The sequence below is a fragment of the Tribolium madens genome, unplaced genomic scaffold (genome assembly GCF_015345945.1).
Source record: "Tribolium madens isolate multiple individuals breed KSU strain unplaced genomic scaffold, Tmad_KSU_1.1 Scaffold_1;HRSCAF=32;Tcas5.2_LG8, whole genome shotgun sequence".
In the NCBI taxonomy this organism is placed as follows: Eukaryota; Metazoa; Arthropoda; class Insecta; order Coleoptera; family Tenebrionidae; genus Tribolium; species Tribolium madens.
In genome coordinates, this window is record NW_025400984.1 from 997,407 (window position 1) to 1,017,439 (window position 20,033).

At 31.6% G+C, this 20,033-nt stretch overlaps 1 protein-coding gene across 2 annotated transcripts in view; it reads right to left on the reverse strand.

The window, feature by feature from the left end:
- Positions 1–20,033, reverse strand: part of LOC123016182 (tight junction protein ZO-1-like) — a 54,861-nt gene that overhangs the window by 6,130 nt on the left and 28,698 nt on the right. The window contains exons 4-13 of one of the 2 annotated variants that reach the window (XM_044416416.1): positions 14,500–15,075; positions 14,388–14,451; positions 10,916–11,685; positions 10,077–10,302; positions 9,851–10,028; positions 9,571–9,789; positions 5,932–6,141; positions 5,512–5,882; positions 5,331–5,463; positions 1,533–2,219 (exon numbers count right to left, since the gene is read on the reverse strand). In XM_044416416.1, the coding sequence (XP_044272351.1) occupies positions 1,533–2,219; positions 5,331–5,463; positions 5,512–5,882; positions 5,932–6,141; positions 9,571–9,789; positions 9,851–10,028; positions 10,077–10,302; positions 10,916–11,685; positions 14,388–14,451; positions 14,500–15,075 (3,434 nt within the window). The remainder of the gene's footprint in view (positions 1–1,532; positions 2,220–5,330; positions 5,464–5,511; positions 5,883–5,931; positions 6,142–9,570; positions 9,790–9,850; positions 10,029–10,076; positions 10,303–10,915; positions 11,686–14,387; positions 14,452–14,499; positions 15,076–20,033) is intronic. The other variant, XM_044416417.1, reaches the window with a different exon arrangement.

Below are 20,033 nucleotides of genomic sequence, written 5' to 3' on the forward strand. Positions count from 1 at the left end.
AAAATTAAATTAAGTAACATAATTTTTGTACGAAATAGGCTTTCTCTATTTTAAACTTGATTTTATGTAAAATAAATAATTTATAAAATAATTTTATTTTCAAACAGTTAAAAAAATATTAAATAAGTAATGATTTGTATTTTCGTCAATGTCATCATTACCTAATGCATAATTTTCCTCAAGAAATGGTTTGTTAAATTTTTCATTAAAAAAATTACATTTTCATTTAACTTGACTTTTGTCAATGCAAAATAAATGGCGACTTAATTCGAATTAGTTTAATAATTGTGAACTAAATTTTCATTTCGCTTTCTGTAAACCGGCTCCTAAAGGAATTTATCTTGAAACTACGTCAAGTTTGCAATCCGATAATTTACGATCCTGCTTGCAGTTAGAAGGGTCGGCATCCACAGCAGGGGCTGGTTTATTGAAGCGTCATTTTCATTTTGTTCGACTGTACGTTCATTCAATTGCAATTTTAAGAGTAAAAATGGGCAGATATAAAAAAATTTGTTTATTTAAAAAAAAAAAAACACTCAAGAAATTCAATTCATTCAATTCCAGTTTATATTAAGAGTATTTCACTTATTTTATTCCCAATGGAATAAAGTACTAGATTATTAGTAAAAAAGGAAGGAATAAAACATCACTTGATTCTTTGGTGGGAGGAACAACCTATATTTCAAAAAATTCACCAAATCTATTCTCTATTATGTATTATGTATTTTGAATTATTCTCTAATATTTCAATTAAACATACAGGTGCGCCAAAACTCGCGCCCCAGAAAAAAATCCTATGTAAGGTAATAACCAAGACCATGAAAAAATTTTTAATAAAATTGTAACTACAAAAATTTCGAAGTTATAAGAGTTTAATTTTTTTGCACTTTGAGTCTATTATTTCTTTTGGAAAAATAATTTTCCAAGTTTTTTTGCTACAGGCTATTAGAAGAGACAACAACTGTATCCTAAATTGTAATTCTGTTCAATGTTATTTGTGGCTTTTATTGGCAAAATTTTTGTACCTTTACTAAAAAATTAAAAAAAAAAAAACACAAGATCATCAGTCTTTAAATAGACATACAAAAGTGTCAAATGTCAAAAAAATTTTACAGAATTTTTTTAACATTTTTTCCTCATTTAAATATTTTTCCTTATCTTATCTTTACTAGAAATTTTTCTCTGGGGCGCGAGTTCTGGTACACTCTGCATATGACTTTAAGGTTGGCAACAATGATTATCAAATAAAAACTTTACAATTTTGTAGTCAATTATCATTCATTTAGGAGCGACAGGCACTGAAATAGTCTGAAATAAACTAAACTGTAGCTACAAGAATTATGAATAATTCAATGTTGCCAACTTAATTTTAAAGTCACAACCCACTTTGATCACTTAAACCCAGGGTCATATTTAACGCTGATCATAAGTAACATCGTAAGCGTTTGTAGTACATATAAAATTTTCCCTACAGCTCAGAGAGTATTGCTCAGTGCCGCCAACCAACTAACACAAAAAAATAAACAACTTACCACAGGATTACTGTGACTTTTCCCATGTTGATATGTCGGCATAGGTGGTTGCACCATTCCGTCCCCGTAACCCTGTTGGCCTTTATATGGCGGTTTGTAATTTTTCGGTTTTGGTGGAGGCACCGGTTTGTAACCATTACCATTCGGAGGTCCCATGTGACCACCATTATCGAACCCATTGTGATGCACCGGTGGGCTCTTCATGGGCGAGTGGTGATGGGGAGGCACTTGATGTACACTCAAATGCGACTGACTCAAATCCTGATGCGAACTCCTGGCGTAGTCCTGTGCAGAACTGTTGTTCCGACTATACTTTCCATAATCTGTTTTAGTCTCCACGTGACCTTTGGACTTTGCTGGGGACCTCGAGTATCTATAAATATCACGTTCGACTGATCCTCTGGGGCTCATATTTTCCATTGGTCGCGGTTCTTTATCCAGTTCCCGAGAGTTTCGAGGACTGTTGTCGTTGTGATCATTCTGAGGCAGGCCATACTTCAGATCCAGCTTCGAATTGTGTCTCTGAGGGTTTTGGTCCCATCGGGGACCAGAATTGTATTTGGATGGACTATTCTGGACGGAGCCTGGTTCGATTTTGGATAAAGTAGTCTTAAGATCGTCGTGAGCATTCGGTCCTATTCGATTATTCGTCTGTTTATTGAATGAATCGTAACTCGAAAGTGAGTCCTAAATGACCAGAATTACACAAAAATCAAATCTTTTACGGATACTTTAGCCCAGTCAAATTAGACAAATCAGTGGAAAAAAATCCTAGAGTTGGAATTTTTTTCAAACGCTTTCTTTACACTTGGGTAGACATATATCAAAAGTCCCCGATGGTGGGGGGCGAGCTCGAGGAGGGGAAGGGGGTTAAAAGTGTCTTTTTTGGTTTTTTGCTTATATCTCGGAAATTATGATTCCTATAGGTTTTTATCTTCAAATAAATTAAAAAAAAATTAAAGTTACAAAATTTCCTACAAAAATGGTCTTTTGCAGTTTTGTTGTAGTACTAACCGTAAGCGAGTTATACGGCAGAAAAGAAACATCATTTAAAAAAATGTGCTTTATCTGCATTTAAAACAGAATTAGTCTTGTAATTAAAAAAAAAACTGACAGTAAATTGAATTTACTGGGTTCAATACTTCATTAAAGGAAGGGGGTGTCACGAGGGTCTATAAATACAAATTCATTGCTTATGTAATTTACGCCGAATTTTCTGTAGAAGTCTATTTCTGCATCAAAATTTTCTACAAAAATGGTCCTATTCATTTTTGTCGTAGGACTAAACGTAGGCGTCAAAAGTTTGGAGTCTACATAAAATTGCATTAAAAATCCCTTGAAACACATTTCATTAGTATATGGTAAGTATTTATATGTGTAGAGTGTACCTCAACTAAGCTGGTCTGCCTGAAAGGTGACTCGGTTGTAAACATTTAAACGGAGATACAGGGTTATTCATAAATATGAAGCAATATTTGAACCTCAAAAATGACCTATAAAATAATAATAATAAATAACAACTCGTGTCCTATCTCTACTGATAAGAATTTTACAGCCCTCGGAATGTGGGTATTTGATTTTTTTGTAATAACTTTGGAACTATTTGACCAAATATTATAAAATTTCGAACATTTCCCTGTAACAACATACCCTTTGAATTGGTAATCACGAAAACCGGATACATCCACTCAATTTCCGGTTCCAGCAGTTGCAGGTCACATTTTCTGTGTTTTCCCATTTTTTTTGCTCTCTTAACACCAATTTTTTATTGCCCAAATCGATAGAGTAATCAATTTAGAATAAAAAACGCATAACCTTTAATACCCCTAAAATCGACCGTTTCAAAGATATTTTAATTTAACCTGAGGACTGCACAACGCTGAAATCAAAAAATAGGGATTTTGAATAAGTGGTATCCACGACAACCAATGACCATGGTCACATAAATCCCTGCCAGGCATCTGTTAATTTTGACGATAAATTTTTGTGAATTTTTTATGAATTAAATGCAACGAGATCCATTTGGATTTATTCTAAGTTATGTTTGGAATCTGAGGTAAACTCTTTTATTAAATATTTTCGATTAATTGTATAATAATTGTCAAAGATGACAGATGCCTGACAGCGATTAGTGAGACCATGGTCATTTGTTACCAAAATCCCTAGTTTTTGGTTTCAGCGTTGTGCAGTCCTCAGTTTAAATTAAAATATCTTTGAAACGGTCCATTTTAGGGGTATTAAAGGTTATGCGTTTTTTAATCGAAATTTATTACTCTATCAATTTGGGCAATAAAAAATTGGTGTTAAGAAAGCAAAAAAATTGAAAAACACAGAAAATGTGACTTGCAACTGCTGGAACCGAAAATTGAGTGGATGTATCCGGTTTTCGTGATTACCAGTTTAAAGGGTATGTTGTCACAGGGAAATGTTCCAAATTTTATAATATTTGGTCAAATAGTTCCAAAGTTATTACATTTCCATACCCCCATTCCGAGGGCTGTAAAATTCTTATCAGTAGAGATAGGACACGAGTTATTATTTAAATTAACATCATTTGATAGGTAATTTTTAAGGTTCAAATATTGCTTCATATTTATGAATAACCCTGTATAAATAAAAATTTTGGATGAAAGAGAGAATCAATCTGTAAGGGGGTTAAATGGGGTGTAAATGTTTAAACAAAGATATAAACATAAAATTCTTCAGAGGTGTAAAGGGGCACTAAAATCTGATTTTTCGAAAATTAGTTTTTAAGGGAATAAAACGGTGTACACATTTAAAGGGATATAAAAACATTAAATTTAGAAAATATGATCCTTAGAGAGTGTAGAAGTGCACTTTTCAAATTTTAATGAAATAAAGTAGAGTTTAAACGCTTAAAAACAAAATTAGAAACATGAAATTTCGAATTTTGAGAGTGCAGAAGTACACTGAGACGACACTTTATGAAAATCAACATTTAATATTTATCCATAAACATAGCCCATGCCTTGTCCCATGTCTTCACGAGACTACTATAACTGAGTCCTATACATAACATATTATCTAGCTTTATAGAGTACCTAAGCCTATAGAATGGTTTGGTGAACGGGCTTTTTCCCATTTTATATCAGAAATACACACGGACAAAGTCGCAGGCAAATGCTAGTTCAGCATATAAGGATGACTCGGAAGACTTAATAGACCCTCGTGACACCCTCTAATAAACTGTTGGATCCTATACATTCAATTTACTGTAAGCTTTATTCAAATCATCGATATTAAATCATCTATTTATTAATATTGTACTGAACAAGACTTAATTCGGTTTTCAATGTTTAAGTTGAAGACGAAGAATCGAAGATGCAGCGTATGGTGACGACTCGGAAGACTTGTTGTGTTGTTGTTGCAGCCAATAAACTCATTTTGCTTACAGTTTTTTCAAATAACAAGATTAATTCTGTTTTAAATGCGGATAAAGCACATTTTTTAATGATGTTTTTTGTCAGCCCTATAACTCACTTACAGTTAGTCCTACAACAAAAATGCAAAGGACCATTTTTGTAGGAAATTTTGTATGCTTTAATTTTGATAAGCAGGCAAAAACCGTTAAAAGTAATAGTTTCCGAGATATAAGCAAAAAAACAAAAAAAGACACCTTTAGCCCCCTCCCCTTCCTCGAGCTCGCCCCCCACCTTCGAGGACTTTTGATATATATCTATATAACAATAAAGAAAGCGTTTAAAAAAAAAATACAACTCTCTAGGATTTGTTTCCACCGATCGCCCTATTTTTGTCTAATTTGACTAGGCTACTTACCGATTTTGAATTCTGACTCCGGTCTAAAGAACCCAACTTGTTACTAAAATTATTGTTATCGTTATTATTTTGTTCTGAATTGTCCATAGGTTGCCCAGGTTTGGTACCAAAAAGCCTCTCATGGGCCGATCGGCTAAAAAAAATATTATCACAACTACTTGATAAGAAAACACAAACTGACCCATTGGGTATTTTGCTTGGTGTGGTTAATAAACTAATTGGTTTGATTGCGCGATCAATGCGAGGTGGCAAGTCGGGCACTTGCCCATAAACTCCGTCCTTAGGGCTTCTTCGAGGACTTTGCTCATTTATGCTATGACTCTTGGGATGATTATAAGACCCATGATGAAGACTACTAACTTGTCTCTTATGCTGCACATTTCCAAAATCATTTCTAGTATCCATTTGGGCATTATAAAGTCCACTTTTGCCATACTGGTCTAAACTACCAGGAATATCTTGATTAGACAATGTATAGTTAGGTTCTTTGGTCAAATTAACTTGGTCAATTGATTGGTTGTTGTTAAAACCATACCTAGAGTCATAATTGGGCTAAAATTTAAAAGTTTGTAAAAGCTTGATTTGAAAATAAGAAATAGACCTGATATGGGGGTAGTACATCGGTAGTGCTGCTATCAGGCATTACGACACTTGGATCAGAACTGGCTTTTGTTAAGCGACCAGCTGTTGGCGAATTTGAAGATACTGGAGGGCCAGGACTATGCTCCAAGTCACTTTCAGGACTACTAGCGTATGATAGTCGCAAAGATGACATTGGGAACAGGAAATCATCTGAGAGTGATTCTTCAGGCTAAAATGACGATGACAATGACGATGAATGACATAAAACAGGTATTGGAAACAACACAAACAATCCTCAAAAACGACACAAAGCGAGCAAACAGTGTTAAATACAAATGTAGCCATGAAAGAAGATGTAGTGAGTATTAACCAGTACATCTACATAAATGTATTGCTGGTCTTTTATGCAAATAAATATCTTTCTTATTATCTTATTATAACTCCATTATACCTGTAGATATCAGCGTTTATATGTATATGTCATAGTCATTGGGCGTAATACGTCATTCCGCGGAAAGCCTAGTCTTTGGCCGTTCTGCCGGCAGACGCTGTAATCAAATGAATATTCCTTTGTTTGACTGAAATTTTACGTCATTTCAGGGATTGCCTAAATAATTCTCGTCAAACAAAGTAACCGGTTAATCCATTACATGTTACAGCGTTTGACGGAAGTGTATTTAGTCATTTGCTGAAAGCTTGAAATTTTATTGTGTAGTATTTCGGGCTGTAACATTTAGTAATTGTTGGAAAATTAATAATCATAAGACTTTGTTTTATGACAAATTAAATGAATATTATTTGGAAAACAAAGATGCCAAAAAACCGTGAAATTATGAAGTAATCAAGGAGGTAAAAGACTTCTAACCTCAAAATACATCTTTATTTCAGTTGTACGTATTTTAGGCTGCAAAAGATTTCTAAAGAATATATCTTTATTTTTGTTTAATTTACCTGAAGGCAAAAAATATATTTTTATCTGTTGTTTAGGTCATGTACTTAACGTTTTTTGTATGATTTTATAATATTATATGTTTACATTATTCCAAATAAACGAAACAAATATTTTGCTACAATAAAAATATTTTAGTTTTTTGGCTTTTCTTTTCTTCTACCAAAAATTTACATTTCTACAGAAAGTATCAAACATTTCAAGACTTTTCAGCAAATGACTAAATACACTTTCGTCAAACGCTGAAACATGTAGTGGTTTAACCGGTTACTTAGTTTGACTAAAATTAAGTGGGCAATCCCTGAAATGACGTAAAATTTCAGTCAAACAAAGGAATATTCATTTGATTACAGCGTCTGCCGGCAGAACGGCCAAAGACGAGGCTTTCCGCGGAATGACGTATTACGCCCAATGACTACGACATATACATACTCGTATAGTAAAATCGTTTTCCTAAAACCCACTAAAAATTTATGACACATTATAAGGGATTAACCAAACAATGGCTTGAATTTGTAACTCTTCATAAATGGCACGTTCCTTTGTGCAAGTGTTGCTGCACCCACTAGAATAAAACAGGGCCGTATTTAAAACCAAAGTAGTGGTAGAGTTTTACCAAGCTATTATTAAAAAAAAATCAGCCTTATTTAATAATAGCTTGTTAATAACCACCTGGCTTTTTTAAATTTCTTAAAATATTTGACTTTAATAACAACTACATGAAAAACTATTAAAACATTTCAAGTATTTTAGACAAAAAGAAAGTAAGTAATCCGGCCCTGTTAAAAACTGACTTGTTTCAGGTCCGGGTGGGTTCCACTAATTTATGATTTGTTTACCCTCTGGTTTACTCCTAACAATACCGCATTTAACTTAAAAGTAATAAAATTTTTAGTAGTAAAACGATTTTACTATACTTCAAATACAATAAAGTTTAAATGCATATTTTTTTAAAATCGTGCTTAAATCTTTCTACTTCCTGAAGAGACATTAAAAATTTTACGAGTTTTTATGTACAATTGTCTCCTTAATTTTTATTGACTTATTACAAGTTCTGTATTTTTCTAACGGAAATACCAAACATCCTTAAGAAGTTAAGAAGTGACCGTTTCGAAACAAAGGCTGAAAGAGGATTTAGAACCTCCAACAATTTAGAGCTCAATAGATAAGAAAACACGAAAGGCTTGAGTGGCTATTGATGAGTACCAACACATTTGAGAAATGTTCTGGATAATTATTTTTTAATTTATCAAACTCTCGTATGGTATTCGATGAATTGTTTTTAGACATTACAATCAGGAACTTTCCTTTAATATATACAGGATGTCCGATAAAAAAACGTTAAAATATTTCGGGGTTCCTTAGGTCAAAATAAGAAAAAATGTTCCTATGGACCTATGTCCGGAAGTGCTTCCAAAGAGAGTTAGAGTTCAAACTCGAGATCGTTTAAAAGAAATCACGTGTTTTTCTACATACATATTGACATATTAATATTAGGTAACAACAGGAAGAGTACTCTTTTATTTATGTCATATAAAATACGAGTATTGTTTTTTGGTTTTCTTAGCTAAAGCAAATCGTGACTTCAGTTGGTACACGATTTAATACGATCTTCAGTAAAATACTCGAAAACGAAAGTGTCGTACAGAAATACTTAATATCATTAATAAATCCAAATCCGTTAGAAAATTTTCAAAAATCCTCTTCCAAAATGAAATTTTACTTCTTAAACTGTGGTCCAGTGCCTTCTTTCCCGTAATTAAGAAACACAATTATTAATAGCACCGGTAGTTTTCACAAACAAAAATTTTTTTAACATCTCAACCTTTTAGTGAGATAATAAAAAATACCTTTTGCTTGTCATCTTCAGTTAGGAAGCATTTTCGGTCATATTCGTACATCAGAAATCAAATAAAAAAATACGTTGTTATTTAATAAAAACAAAATACAGAGTGGTTATAAAAGATTTTCATCTAGCCTGCTTTGCATGTAACTTTATTTGTGCCGCTCTACTTTTTTGAAACCTCTAGTTCTGTCATTAGTGTCACTTATTAATTAATAATAAATTGTTGTTAATTAAACTTTTATTGTTTCAACTAATTTCCAATAATAATTGATAATAATAATACTTTGGAAGAAAACAACAATAAAAAAAACAATAAGTCTACGTTCGAAGTGGACGCTTAGTAAACGGCAATTTTTTAATTTTGAGTTAAAACAAGTAGATACCCCTATTTTCGTAAAGCGGCATTTTTTATTCTACATGGAAAATTCACAGCTGGCTAGATGAAAATCATTTATAACCACTTTGTACTTCAAAATTATTCTCACGGTAATACTGAAACTAGATTATTCTCACAAGAATCACGTTTTCATTGGATAAAAGAGTTACATAAATGTTAAAAAATTTGAACTTGTTAATTTCCATTAAAAACATACTTTAGAAATAAATCAAAATTTGACATATTAAGTGCATAAAAATCCAGATATACATAAAAGCATGCATTGTTGTGGTTAGATTTCTCCAAAAACCTCCTCCTTGATTGGAAGAAAAGTGCTGTTAAAATTTCTACATCTAGGAAATGTGTTACACTCGTAATAGAGGGGTTCATCAAAATTGTTAATATTCTCAGCATTCTCTGTTAGTGCAACACGTGGCTTAGCGTTAAACCAATCAGCGGAAGCGTCAAAGTAAGGAATAGTACTTGCATATGGCAGACCGGTACTCGAACTGTACAAACTACTCTGACTCGGAGAGAACTGGGAATGTATCACGGGATAAGTAAACTGGGGACTACTGTACATAGAAAGCGGTACCCCCCTTCTAGTACGACTTCGAGAGTGTCTATACCTGTTAGGCAAGGAATTGGATTTGTTAGGTCTACAGGTGTATTGGAAATAAATGTCAGAAAACATATCTGCCCCCCACTGAAAAATTGAAAGAAAGAAGAAACCATCACCTTGAGAAAGCTCAAATTTAGAAAATTACCTTGCTTTCGCTCATCCAGAGGGCACCACTTTGTTGCTTATCGATAATGTCGCGGACTTTACGGTACCAGTTGTCTGTATTGTCATTCATTGTTATAGTAGCACTGAAAATGTGGCTCCAGACTTTGTCCAATTTTTGGCATTGTTCTAGCAACTTTTTTGAGCTTTTATGGGCCGACCTAAATTCGAATTTATCACAAAATTTCAAAACATCAACAAAAACTTACTTAGGCAAGCCTTGACGTAACTGCTTGATCACAATCTTGCTCTCAGCTTTGAAAAAAACTACAATTGGGTAAATTTGGGCATAATTCAACCTTTCAACCGCGTTTGGAGTTATGTCCAAAAGGGCATGCTTGCCGGTTGAAATCACATCACGAATTGCTGATAATCTTATAATGTTTGAAGAAGTTTTTTGCGATTTGGAATTCTCCTCATTTGTTGTATCAAGTTCTGCAACACATAAGCAATTTACTGGGACCTAATCAACGAGAAATACAGGTGCGCCAGAACTCGCGCCCCAGAGAAAATTTTCAAGTAAGGTAAGATACCAGGAACATGAAAAAATGTTTAAAAAATTCTATTTGTCAAAAAATTTTGACAGTTATTTTTTCACATTTGACATTTTTTTATATCTATTTAATGATACTGATGATCTTGTATGTTTTTTTTTTACAATTATTTAGTAAAGGGACAAAAATTTTGCCACTAAAAGCCACAAATAACATTGAACAGAGTTACAATTTAGGATGCAGCTTTCTTGTAAAATTATTTTTCCAACAGAAATAAATAGAGTCAAAGTGCACACGTTAAACCCACATAACTTCGAAATTTTTATAGATAAAATTTTTTTAACATTTTTTCCATGTTCCTGGTATATTACCTTATATGGCATTTTTCTCTGGGGCGCGAGTTCTGGCGCACCCTGTATTTCTATACTTAGTTAGTTTTCGAACTCTATGTACTCTTGGACTACAAAGAAGTCAAAACTTTACTTCTGAAGATGTAAAAAATGTTTTTTAAGTTTTTGGAATATAGTCGACAATCAAAATGGAGAAAAACTTACGAGGCGATATGAATTTATCTGGGAAATCTTTGAGAAGCTTCTCTCTTGCAACGTCAGCAATCGGGCCGAAAAGAATAACAGGTCTTGTAAAACCAGGATGTTTAAGTAAAACTCGTTCGTAAGCCGGGAATTTCGAAACAGTGTCGGAAAATAAAATATCATCCCAATGCTCTTTTCCCAGACTTTTCGAACGTCTGTTTGAGCTTCTTCGTCTCCTGAAGAAACTCCCTCTTGATTCGTTTGCTGACATTTCTTTTTTCGTGGCGTTAAATTGCGCTGTTGCCAATTCTTCAGCTCTTGCTTTATTCGGAATGATTCCTTTTTGCACTTCTTGATTGTTACGGCCAATTCTGTATACTTGCCATGACCCCACGACTCCGTTATACAGCGTATCAATGACGTGGAAGATGTCTCCAGAACGGAAAGACATCTCACCTTTTGCTGGATTATCGTAATGGAAGTGGGTTTTGATATAGAAACTGTCTCCCTTTTGGGAGGCTACGATATTGTCGTATTCTTCTTTACAATATTGAACGATTAGCTCGATGCGATCTTGGAGACTTAACAGAAAAAGAACAGCTTCTTCTCTTGTCACACCAGTCATGTCCATATCATTGACTTTTAGGATTTTATCACCAGGTTGCAAACCTTGGAGCGACGCTGGACTACCTGGCTGGACTGCCGTTACGAAAATGCCCACAAAATTGCCTCCAGTCAAACGAATTCCCACTGACCCCTCTTTGTGGAATGTCACGAACCGAGCATCGGGTCTGCAAATATAATGTGTTTCTTGGTACGATTAAAACCTAACTTAAATTATAAAAAACAAAACTATTTGTTTTTTACAAATCAGTACTCTTGCTTAAGAAATAACATGTTTATAGACCATCATAGCGCCTTGTATAACATGTATTTTCATAACTATGAAAACAATCAAAATTGCAAATTTCTACTCTAAATCCTATACATATTTTGTTTGCTATAGTATGGATTTCTAGGACAAAAATAAAAAAAATCAATGGTCTCTTATTTTTTAATGAAGATATTTCAAAAAATTTGAGTTTCCAAATTAATTACTGTAGGTTGAGAAAGTTTTATGACAATAAATAAAAAAATATTGTCATAATCATGTCAGTTTTATAAAAAATTAATAAAAAAAAATAATTAAATACGTTATTTAGCAGAGAGCAGTAAGAATAGTTTTTTTTTTAATCAATTTTTGTAAAAAATCACTATACAGGTGTTCCAGCAAGTTGGTGAAGACCATTAGTGAGTGACCTTTAAATGGTAAAATTATAAACAAATTATATAGTACATTGATAGCTACTAATCCAGTCCATCGCCTAAAATTATTTTTAACCTTACAGCGTGTCCCAAAAATAAGTTACAATACAAACTTGCGTTTTTTTAAATGACACACCTTATGTTTCTTAGCATTTTCGAATGTAGATTTTTATGACAATGTTTTTACGCTAAACTTTTATTAGTCGATTTTGTTTTAAAAATAAGACGACTTTTTGACGAAAACATCCACCTATAAAAAATTATTACATAAAAACTAAGATATCTAGAAATATTTTTTTACTACCGCAAAGAAGAAGGTACAAGCTATAAAGTTGTAACATTTTTTTACTGTGTTGCATTTGCAAAGATAAAAAAATGAAAACATTTGTTAAAAGTTCAATAACTTAAAAAATTTAAATGGAACACAGTAGTTATTGTTTTTGCACTTAAGAGATTATTAAATTGTATATCATTTACTTTTGGGTGTTTATAATCCATAACTAAAAAGATATTTAACTTTAAACATTAAAAAATAATTATTATCTCAATAGCCAAAAAGTGCACAGTTGCACAAAAAATGGAAGAAAAGTCACTTAATAATCACATTTAGGCATTGTTGCTACAATTAATATTAAATGTTAAATATTTTTTTATTTATCAATTCTAGACACTTAAAAGTTTATGTTTTCTGATAGAAAATTTAACGGTCTATTAGATGCAAAAACAATAAGTAAATTATTTAAATTATCTAAGTTATTTAACTTTTAACAAACCTCTTCATTTTTTTAATCTTCACAAATGCAAAACACTAAAAAATTGCTACAGCTTTAAATTCTGTACTTTCTTCTTTGTAGAAGTAAGAAAAAAATTGTTCCAGCTGTCTTAGTTTTTGGTTTTTGTGTAAGAAGTTTTTAAAAAGCGCATGTTTTCGTCAAAAAAACCGTCTTATTTTTAAAACTAGGCAAAATCGACCAATAAAAGTTTAGTTTGAAAGCATTGTCATAAAAATCTACATCCAAAAATGCTGAGAACCATATGATGTTTCATTAAAAAAACACAAGTTTGTATTGTAACTTATTTTTGGGACAAGCTGTATAGTTGAAAATAATTTTAGGCGATGAACTACATTAGTATCTATCAATTTCTTATATACACGTGATAAAATTTTATCGTTTAAAGGTCAATATTGGACTTTACCGACTCGCTGGGACACCCGGTATACGGTTAAAAAGATCGGGTTAATTTCATAGTGTAGGTGACCAACATTTCAAGCTTTTATAGGGTACTAGATATTAAAATATTTAAAACTAAAATTTTGTGTCAATGCTGACTATTCTTAGCCCTCACCCTCCTTAAACTATTTCCCCCTTGATACCACACAAACATTTCAATTTTTTCTTCTTTGATGTACATCGTGTCACAAATGGTATACTCTTTTTCATATTATTGTGCATCAAGTAGGTTGTAGAAGTCTAAATGAATCTTTAATTTAAAGTCCAATTTACACAAAAAGTGTCAAAACAATTCAAAACAAATTTAATCACATCAATAATGACAAAAATCTTTATATTTCCTATCCTATGTTGATTACGTTGTTAATTTTAACAATTTTTTGCTACATGGAGTACACATTTATTTGAAAAAATAATTTTTAGGGAAGATTGAGTTTACGATTGTTTGAATTTTCGCATGGTTGCCACCTTAAAATGATCCCTTTCAACGACTACTTCGATGCACATTAATATGAAAACGAGTATATTAACTTTTTAAAGCTGCGATTTAAGTTTCAAGACTGACAGTTGATAAACTTGACACAAAATTTTAGTTTTATATTTTAATATCTAGAACCCTCTAAAAGCTTGAAATGTTGGTTGCCTATCTTATGAAATTGACCCGGTTTTTTTAACTGTATACATAGGGCTATGTATACTAATTAAAAATGTCCCTGTATACATCTTTTAAAATTTTAAAAGGTCAATATTGGACTTTACTTATTTGCTGGGACACTCTGTAATTTACTATACAAACCTTGATGATCATTGATTCATCGTACCTAGGCTTATTGCCTTGGTAAAGGAAACACCTCCCACCTCGGTATGTAATCTACTATTTATCAAAATTATATTGAATGATAAGAACTAGTGGAATAGTGAAATTACTGTGATTTCCTAAATTAAAATATACTTACATCGGTTGCTTTTTCTGGATAATCGGGTCATCGTCATAGATTTGTCGCCGAGAACTGTAATAATCTAAAAAAACGTGCTGAAAAATAACAATTTTTGCAAATCCCTAGTTACCTTCTGCTCGTGGAGGTGGAGGTCTAGGCGGTTCGTCTCTCCCCTTCGATCTGCCATACCCCCCTAAACTATTCCTATTATCCAACTGGTTCAAATTAGCCTCAGATAAGGGCCCCCTTGACCTTCCTCTGGGTGCCAAATTGCTCTTATCATCAACCAACGAATTTGGCCCACTATTAGGGTCAAGTTTCTCATCAAATCCTCCACTTGTATTGAGATTGGGATTTCTAGTCGGTGGTTGTACGTACAAATTCTGATTCGAGTAACTCTGAGATGTTAAAAAGTCATCACCTTTGTAAAAATTGTTAACAGCGCCTGTCGTGCTTATAGAACTTTGTGTTTGATGAGAAATATTCGATGTGTAGTCACGTGCTATTGTAATTGTTAGTTTATCTTTTGTACCGTCGATGATTTTCTTAGCCTCTTTAAGTGACATTAAGTCGTTACAGTTTGTGTTGTTGATTTTCGTGATAAAGTCGCCTTCGACGAGGACTTGATTAGTGTTGAGTAATTGATCACGGGCTTTTGAAGAGATCTCTTTGACAAAGAGCTTGCAGCCGAGGACTATGCCGAAATCTATACGAAGAATAGTTGAGCGAGATTAAAATCTACATACAGGGAAAACGAATTATGGAAGTAGGGCAAAATACATATCGTATTTTCTTATCATTGCTTTCTTGTTTTTAATCCATTATTTGAACTCATATTTATCAATAATATGATATTCGCGTGCTAATTATCTATAAATCTCGAGAAAGGTAAACGATCGATGGTAGGCTCCTATTATACTTCATTTACCCACATATTAACATAAAGAATCATATTATAACAATGAAGTAAAAATATAAATATTCTTTTGTTTTAAGAGAAAGGTAGCATAGAACAGCTACTAGAAAAGTAAAAAATATTGTAAATACTTGGTAAAACAATTTAGATGCTAGGTAGTAGTGCTACATATTAAGCAAAGATTTGCTAAATGTAAAAAAGTGGAACCAATTTTTATTCTTTAAGGCATTTTCTGGTCAACTCAGCAAAAAAACACATAACCGATTTTTTACTTAAAATTAGCACTAAACCATCCATATGCATACAGGGTGCGCCAGAACTCGCGCCCCAGAGAAAAATTTCAAGTAAGATTAAGATACCAGGAACATGAAAAAAATGTTTAAAAACTTCTCTGTCAAAAAAATTTGACATTTGACATTTTTATGTCTATTTAATGTTACTGATGATCTTGTATATGTTTTTTTTTTTATAATTATTTAGTAAAAGTTGAAAAAATTTCCAATAAAAGCCACAAATACCTAACATTAAACAGAGTTACAATTTAGGAGACAGCTTCCTTGTATCCTTTTCTAATAGCCTGTAGCAAAAAAACTTGGAAAATTATTTTTCCAACAAAAATAAATAAAGTCAAAGTGCAAAATTTAAACTCCCATAACTTTGAAATTTTTATAGATAGAATTTTTTTCACATTTTTTCCATGTTCCTGGTATCTTTCCTTACATGGCATTTTTCTCTGAGGCGCGAGTTCTGGCGCGCACCCTGTATATGACCCCTGCGAAAAAATATTAGGTATTTATTATTGTATTACTGAATATTTATTATTTTACTGAACAATTGCAATTATTTTATGGATGTGCTTTTTATTTTATTAGTAATGAGCATCTATTATTTAACTGTACTTTTACAAAATATTCACAGTTTTTACTGAACAAAAATATTTGACCGTTTAAGTACAATATTGTGCATTTAATGTGTATTTCTTTTTCGTTCTGTTTTGTAACCGTTTTCAATAAAAAAGCTTTATTATTTTCATCTAGTGTTTACTATTTTCAGATAGGGTTTAGTAATTTTAACTTAGCAAATGTACTTAGCATTTAATTTAATAACATAATGTTTAATTTGTTCTCATAACTGAACTGCTGAAAACATTTGATTTCTGTGTAAAGAAAGAATATGTCACAAATCAGCCCTACTGACCAAATTAGAGCCAAGATTATCCATCATTATTGACAACTGAAACTATTACTTAAAGTAAAATATGGAAGAGGAAGAAAATAATGTGAACTGAAGAACTTGACAAAATAAGTTTGAAGCTGCAGATTTTGCTAAATGTGTTATCAAAATTTTTTAAAGATTGTCTTTCTAATCTGCATATGCTTCTTAATAACATAACACATACTAATATGTATGTGTACAGCAAGCACAAAGTAATACATTGTAGCTAAAATTAATTAACGCGGGAGCGGTACACAACAATTTAACAAAATTATTAGTAATAAAACCGTAATTACGGTCGGCTTCTAGTGTAATAAGTATTTTAGCAGTAAAGGTTGTAACCTCTGAGTTGGTTAATAACTTATTTTCTCTTCTTTTCTAATGCTACACTAGTTTATCCTCAAACATACGCTGATAATCTTTTGGAAATGTGAAAATATTTATATCAAAATGCAAAAGGTAGGTATCTGATTCTTTAAACAAAAACTGCATTCTTTTAAACCCTTGACGAAGGTAGTCATTAATTCCATATACTTCGACATTAAAAGAAAAAAAAACTGAAAACTTATTCTTGGTTCATGCTGAATGTAAAGCACAATTGTATACAGTATGGATACAGCTGAAAATTAATTGCCCAAATTTCTCCTAATATTTTCATTGTTTATAAAATTTGGTTTGACGTATTTCTTATCGCCACGCAGTAAATATGAAGAATTTTAAACATAATATTTCAGATATAATTAAAATACTTTTAACCTATCGCCAAATTTCAATATGATTTGATAAACCTTTTTTAAAATACAGAGTGCGCTAGAACTCGCGCCCCAGAGAAAAATTTCAAGTAAAATATGATACCAGGAACATGAAAAAAATGTTAAAAAAAAATCTCTTTCATTTCACATTTTTTTGTGTCAATTGAATGATACTGATGATCTTGTACCTATATGTTTTTCTATAATTATTTAGTAAAGGTACAAAAAATTTGCTAATAAAAACCACAAATAACATTAAACAAAGATACAATTTAGGATACAGCTTCCTTGTTTCCTCTTCTAATAGTTTGTAGCAAAAAAATTTGGAAAAGTATTTTTCCAACAGAAATAAGTAGAGTCAAAGTGCAAAATTTAAACTCTCATAACTTCAACATTTTTATAGATAAAATTTTTTTAACATTTTTTCCATGTTCCTAGTATCTTACCTTACATGGCATTTTTCTCTGGGGCGCGAGTTCTGACGCACCCTGTATTTAAGTACCATAACTTTTGCCAACCCTGTAGAAATTAGTTTCGTTTTGTATTCTCTGGGTTTGTTGAAATGAACCTTTCAGACATTGTATCTCCTTTATTTGGCATTTCTCTAAAGTTTGAAACATTAACTCTTTTAGCAAATTACATACATATATTCAGTTTGTCTAATAGTTGTTTATCTTCTTTGAAATTAGTGTAATAATAGCTATTACACAAAAGACACTAATATCAAATCAATTATCATTAAAATTTAATCAGTAATAGGTCTTAGGAACTCTAGAATAACGTTTGATGTAATTACATGCAACCACTTATTTCTGTTGTTACATACATATGTTGTCTATTTATTATCTCAACTCATAATATACTAGTAGGAATTAAAAAAAAATTGTTATGAATAAAATTTTGTTCAGTTTGTCCAATTGAAAAAAAAACACATTTTTTTAACTCTGATCATTGCTTTTTCAATCCATTGCTGTCATTCAATTATAGTCTCAGTAGTGTCTGCAATTTAAGAGGAACGAAATAAAAAACAATGCTTTATTTTGTACTCAACGTTAAAGAGTACTTTTAACAATTAATTTCCGTAGATAAAGCAGTCTTTTATCGTCTAGTGATATAAAGTAATTTTTATCTCCTGTATATTTTGTTAACGAATTTCAGTAGATAAAGTAATCTTTTATCGTCTAGTAAAATAATAGTTATTTATTATACAAGACGATAAAATTGAATTTTATCTTTGAGAGCAATTTAGAGTCGAGGCGTTAGCCGAGTCGCTAATATGCTTGAAAAGATAATGAAAATTTTATCGTCGTGTACAATATAAAATTTTATTCAATCCTCACTAATTATGTAGTCAATTTGGTCGATATTTATAAATGTCAAAGTAAAATTCAACAATGAAATCTAATGTCAAAGATCGTTAGCAACTAACAACCGCAGATATACAACAATAGATGTATTTTTTACTATCTAGACGATAAAATTTCATTTTAACATGAAGAAAAGAGTAGATAAAATGCAATTTTAAGATAGAGGATTGAATAAAGTGATTTTTGTCTACTGTTTGTATTCAAGAAATTCTGGTAGGTGAGCACAAAGTAAAACGAAATATTTCACTCGACGATAAAGATTGATTATCCACTCGTGAAAAAGTCCACTAGTTATTTCGTCACTCGTAAACTTAACCTTTTCACTCGTAGATGAACAATTTCTTTATCGTCTTGTATAATAAATAAGTATTACTTAAATGATGACAATAAGACAAACAGAAAAATTACAAGCAGCAACCTTAATTTAAAATAATGAACAGAACAGAAATTTTGCTTTTTCATGTTTTTAATTTTCTTGAAAACACTGCACATACGATTGAAGATAGAAACAATGTGTAAAGGACAAAGTTGTAGAGAATTCAATTTGCTTTAAAAAACTCCGCAACACTATAACGATTTCAGCTCTACAACTTTATCTATCACTGAATAGCAGCAATGCATTGATTTTTGTGTTTTTTTTTTTAACAGAATATAGGGGCAATATTCAGAGTTATAAAATATCCCTGAATCTACTAAGTGAACAAGTGCTTAAAAAAAATTCTTTTTTGAAAAAACTAATTGATTCATCAATTCATGATAAAGTGTCACGTTTCTCGAGAATAAAATGTTTCTAAACTTTATTGTTTTTGAGTTCTACAAAATTTTCAGTTTGTTCAAATGTCAACTCACTATAAAAGACTATGATCTAAGGATTACAACTATCTGCATTTTAGTCAATTTTTATTGATGTTGCCATTTTGAAAAAAAAAACAAAATTCAAAAACAAAACAAAATTTCATTTATTAACACGATCACATTTTTATAGCACTTTAATTTTTATTAATTATTATTTTTTAAATGCTGAAAACTCTTGTTTTCATACTATTTATTTACCCTGTATGAAATAAAAGTTGTTGGTTTTAACGTATTCTACTAGAGATAAAGCAGAATTAGGGGAAGGAGAGGTAAGACGGGGTAGCAAGGTATACTACCACTATACCTCAAAAACAAAAACAGTTTTGATAATACTGTTAAGGTTATTTCGTAGAAGTATCTCAAAACTTTTCACTGCGGCAAAAGCGAGAACCTGAGCATAACACATGAGTAAAAAATGATTTTTTAATTATTTGATGTTATTTTTCTATTGTGTTTCGAACGTGACTGTCAGAAATACATAGGTTGTGTTGTAAACAACATCGTTTCATTGCAATCCCTCTACTTTCTTGATTTTAGACTAAATATTTACACGATAACT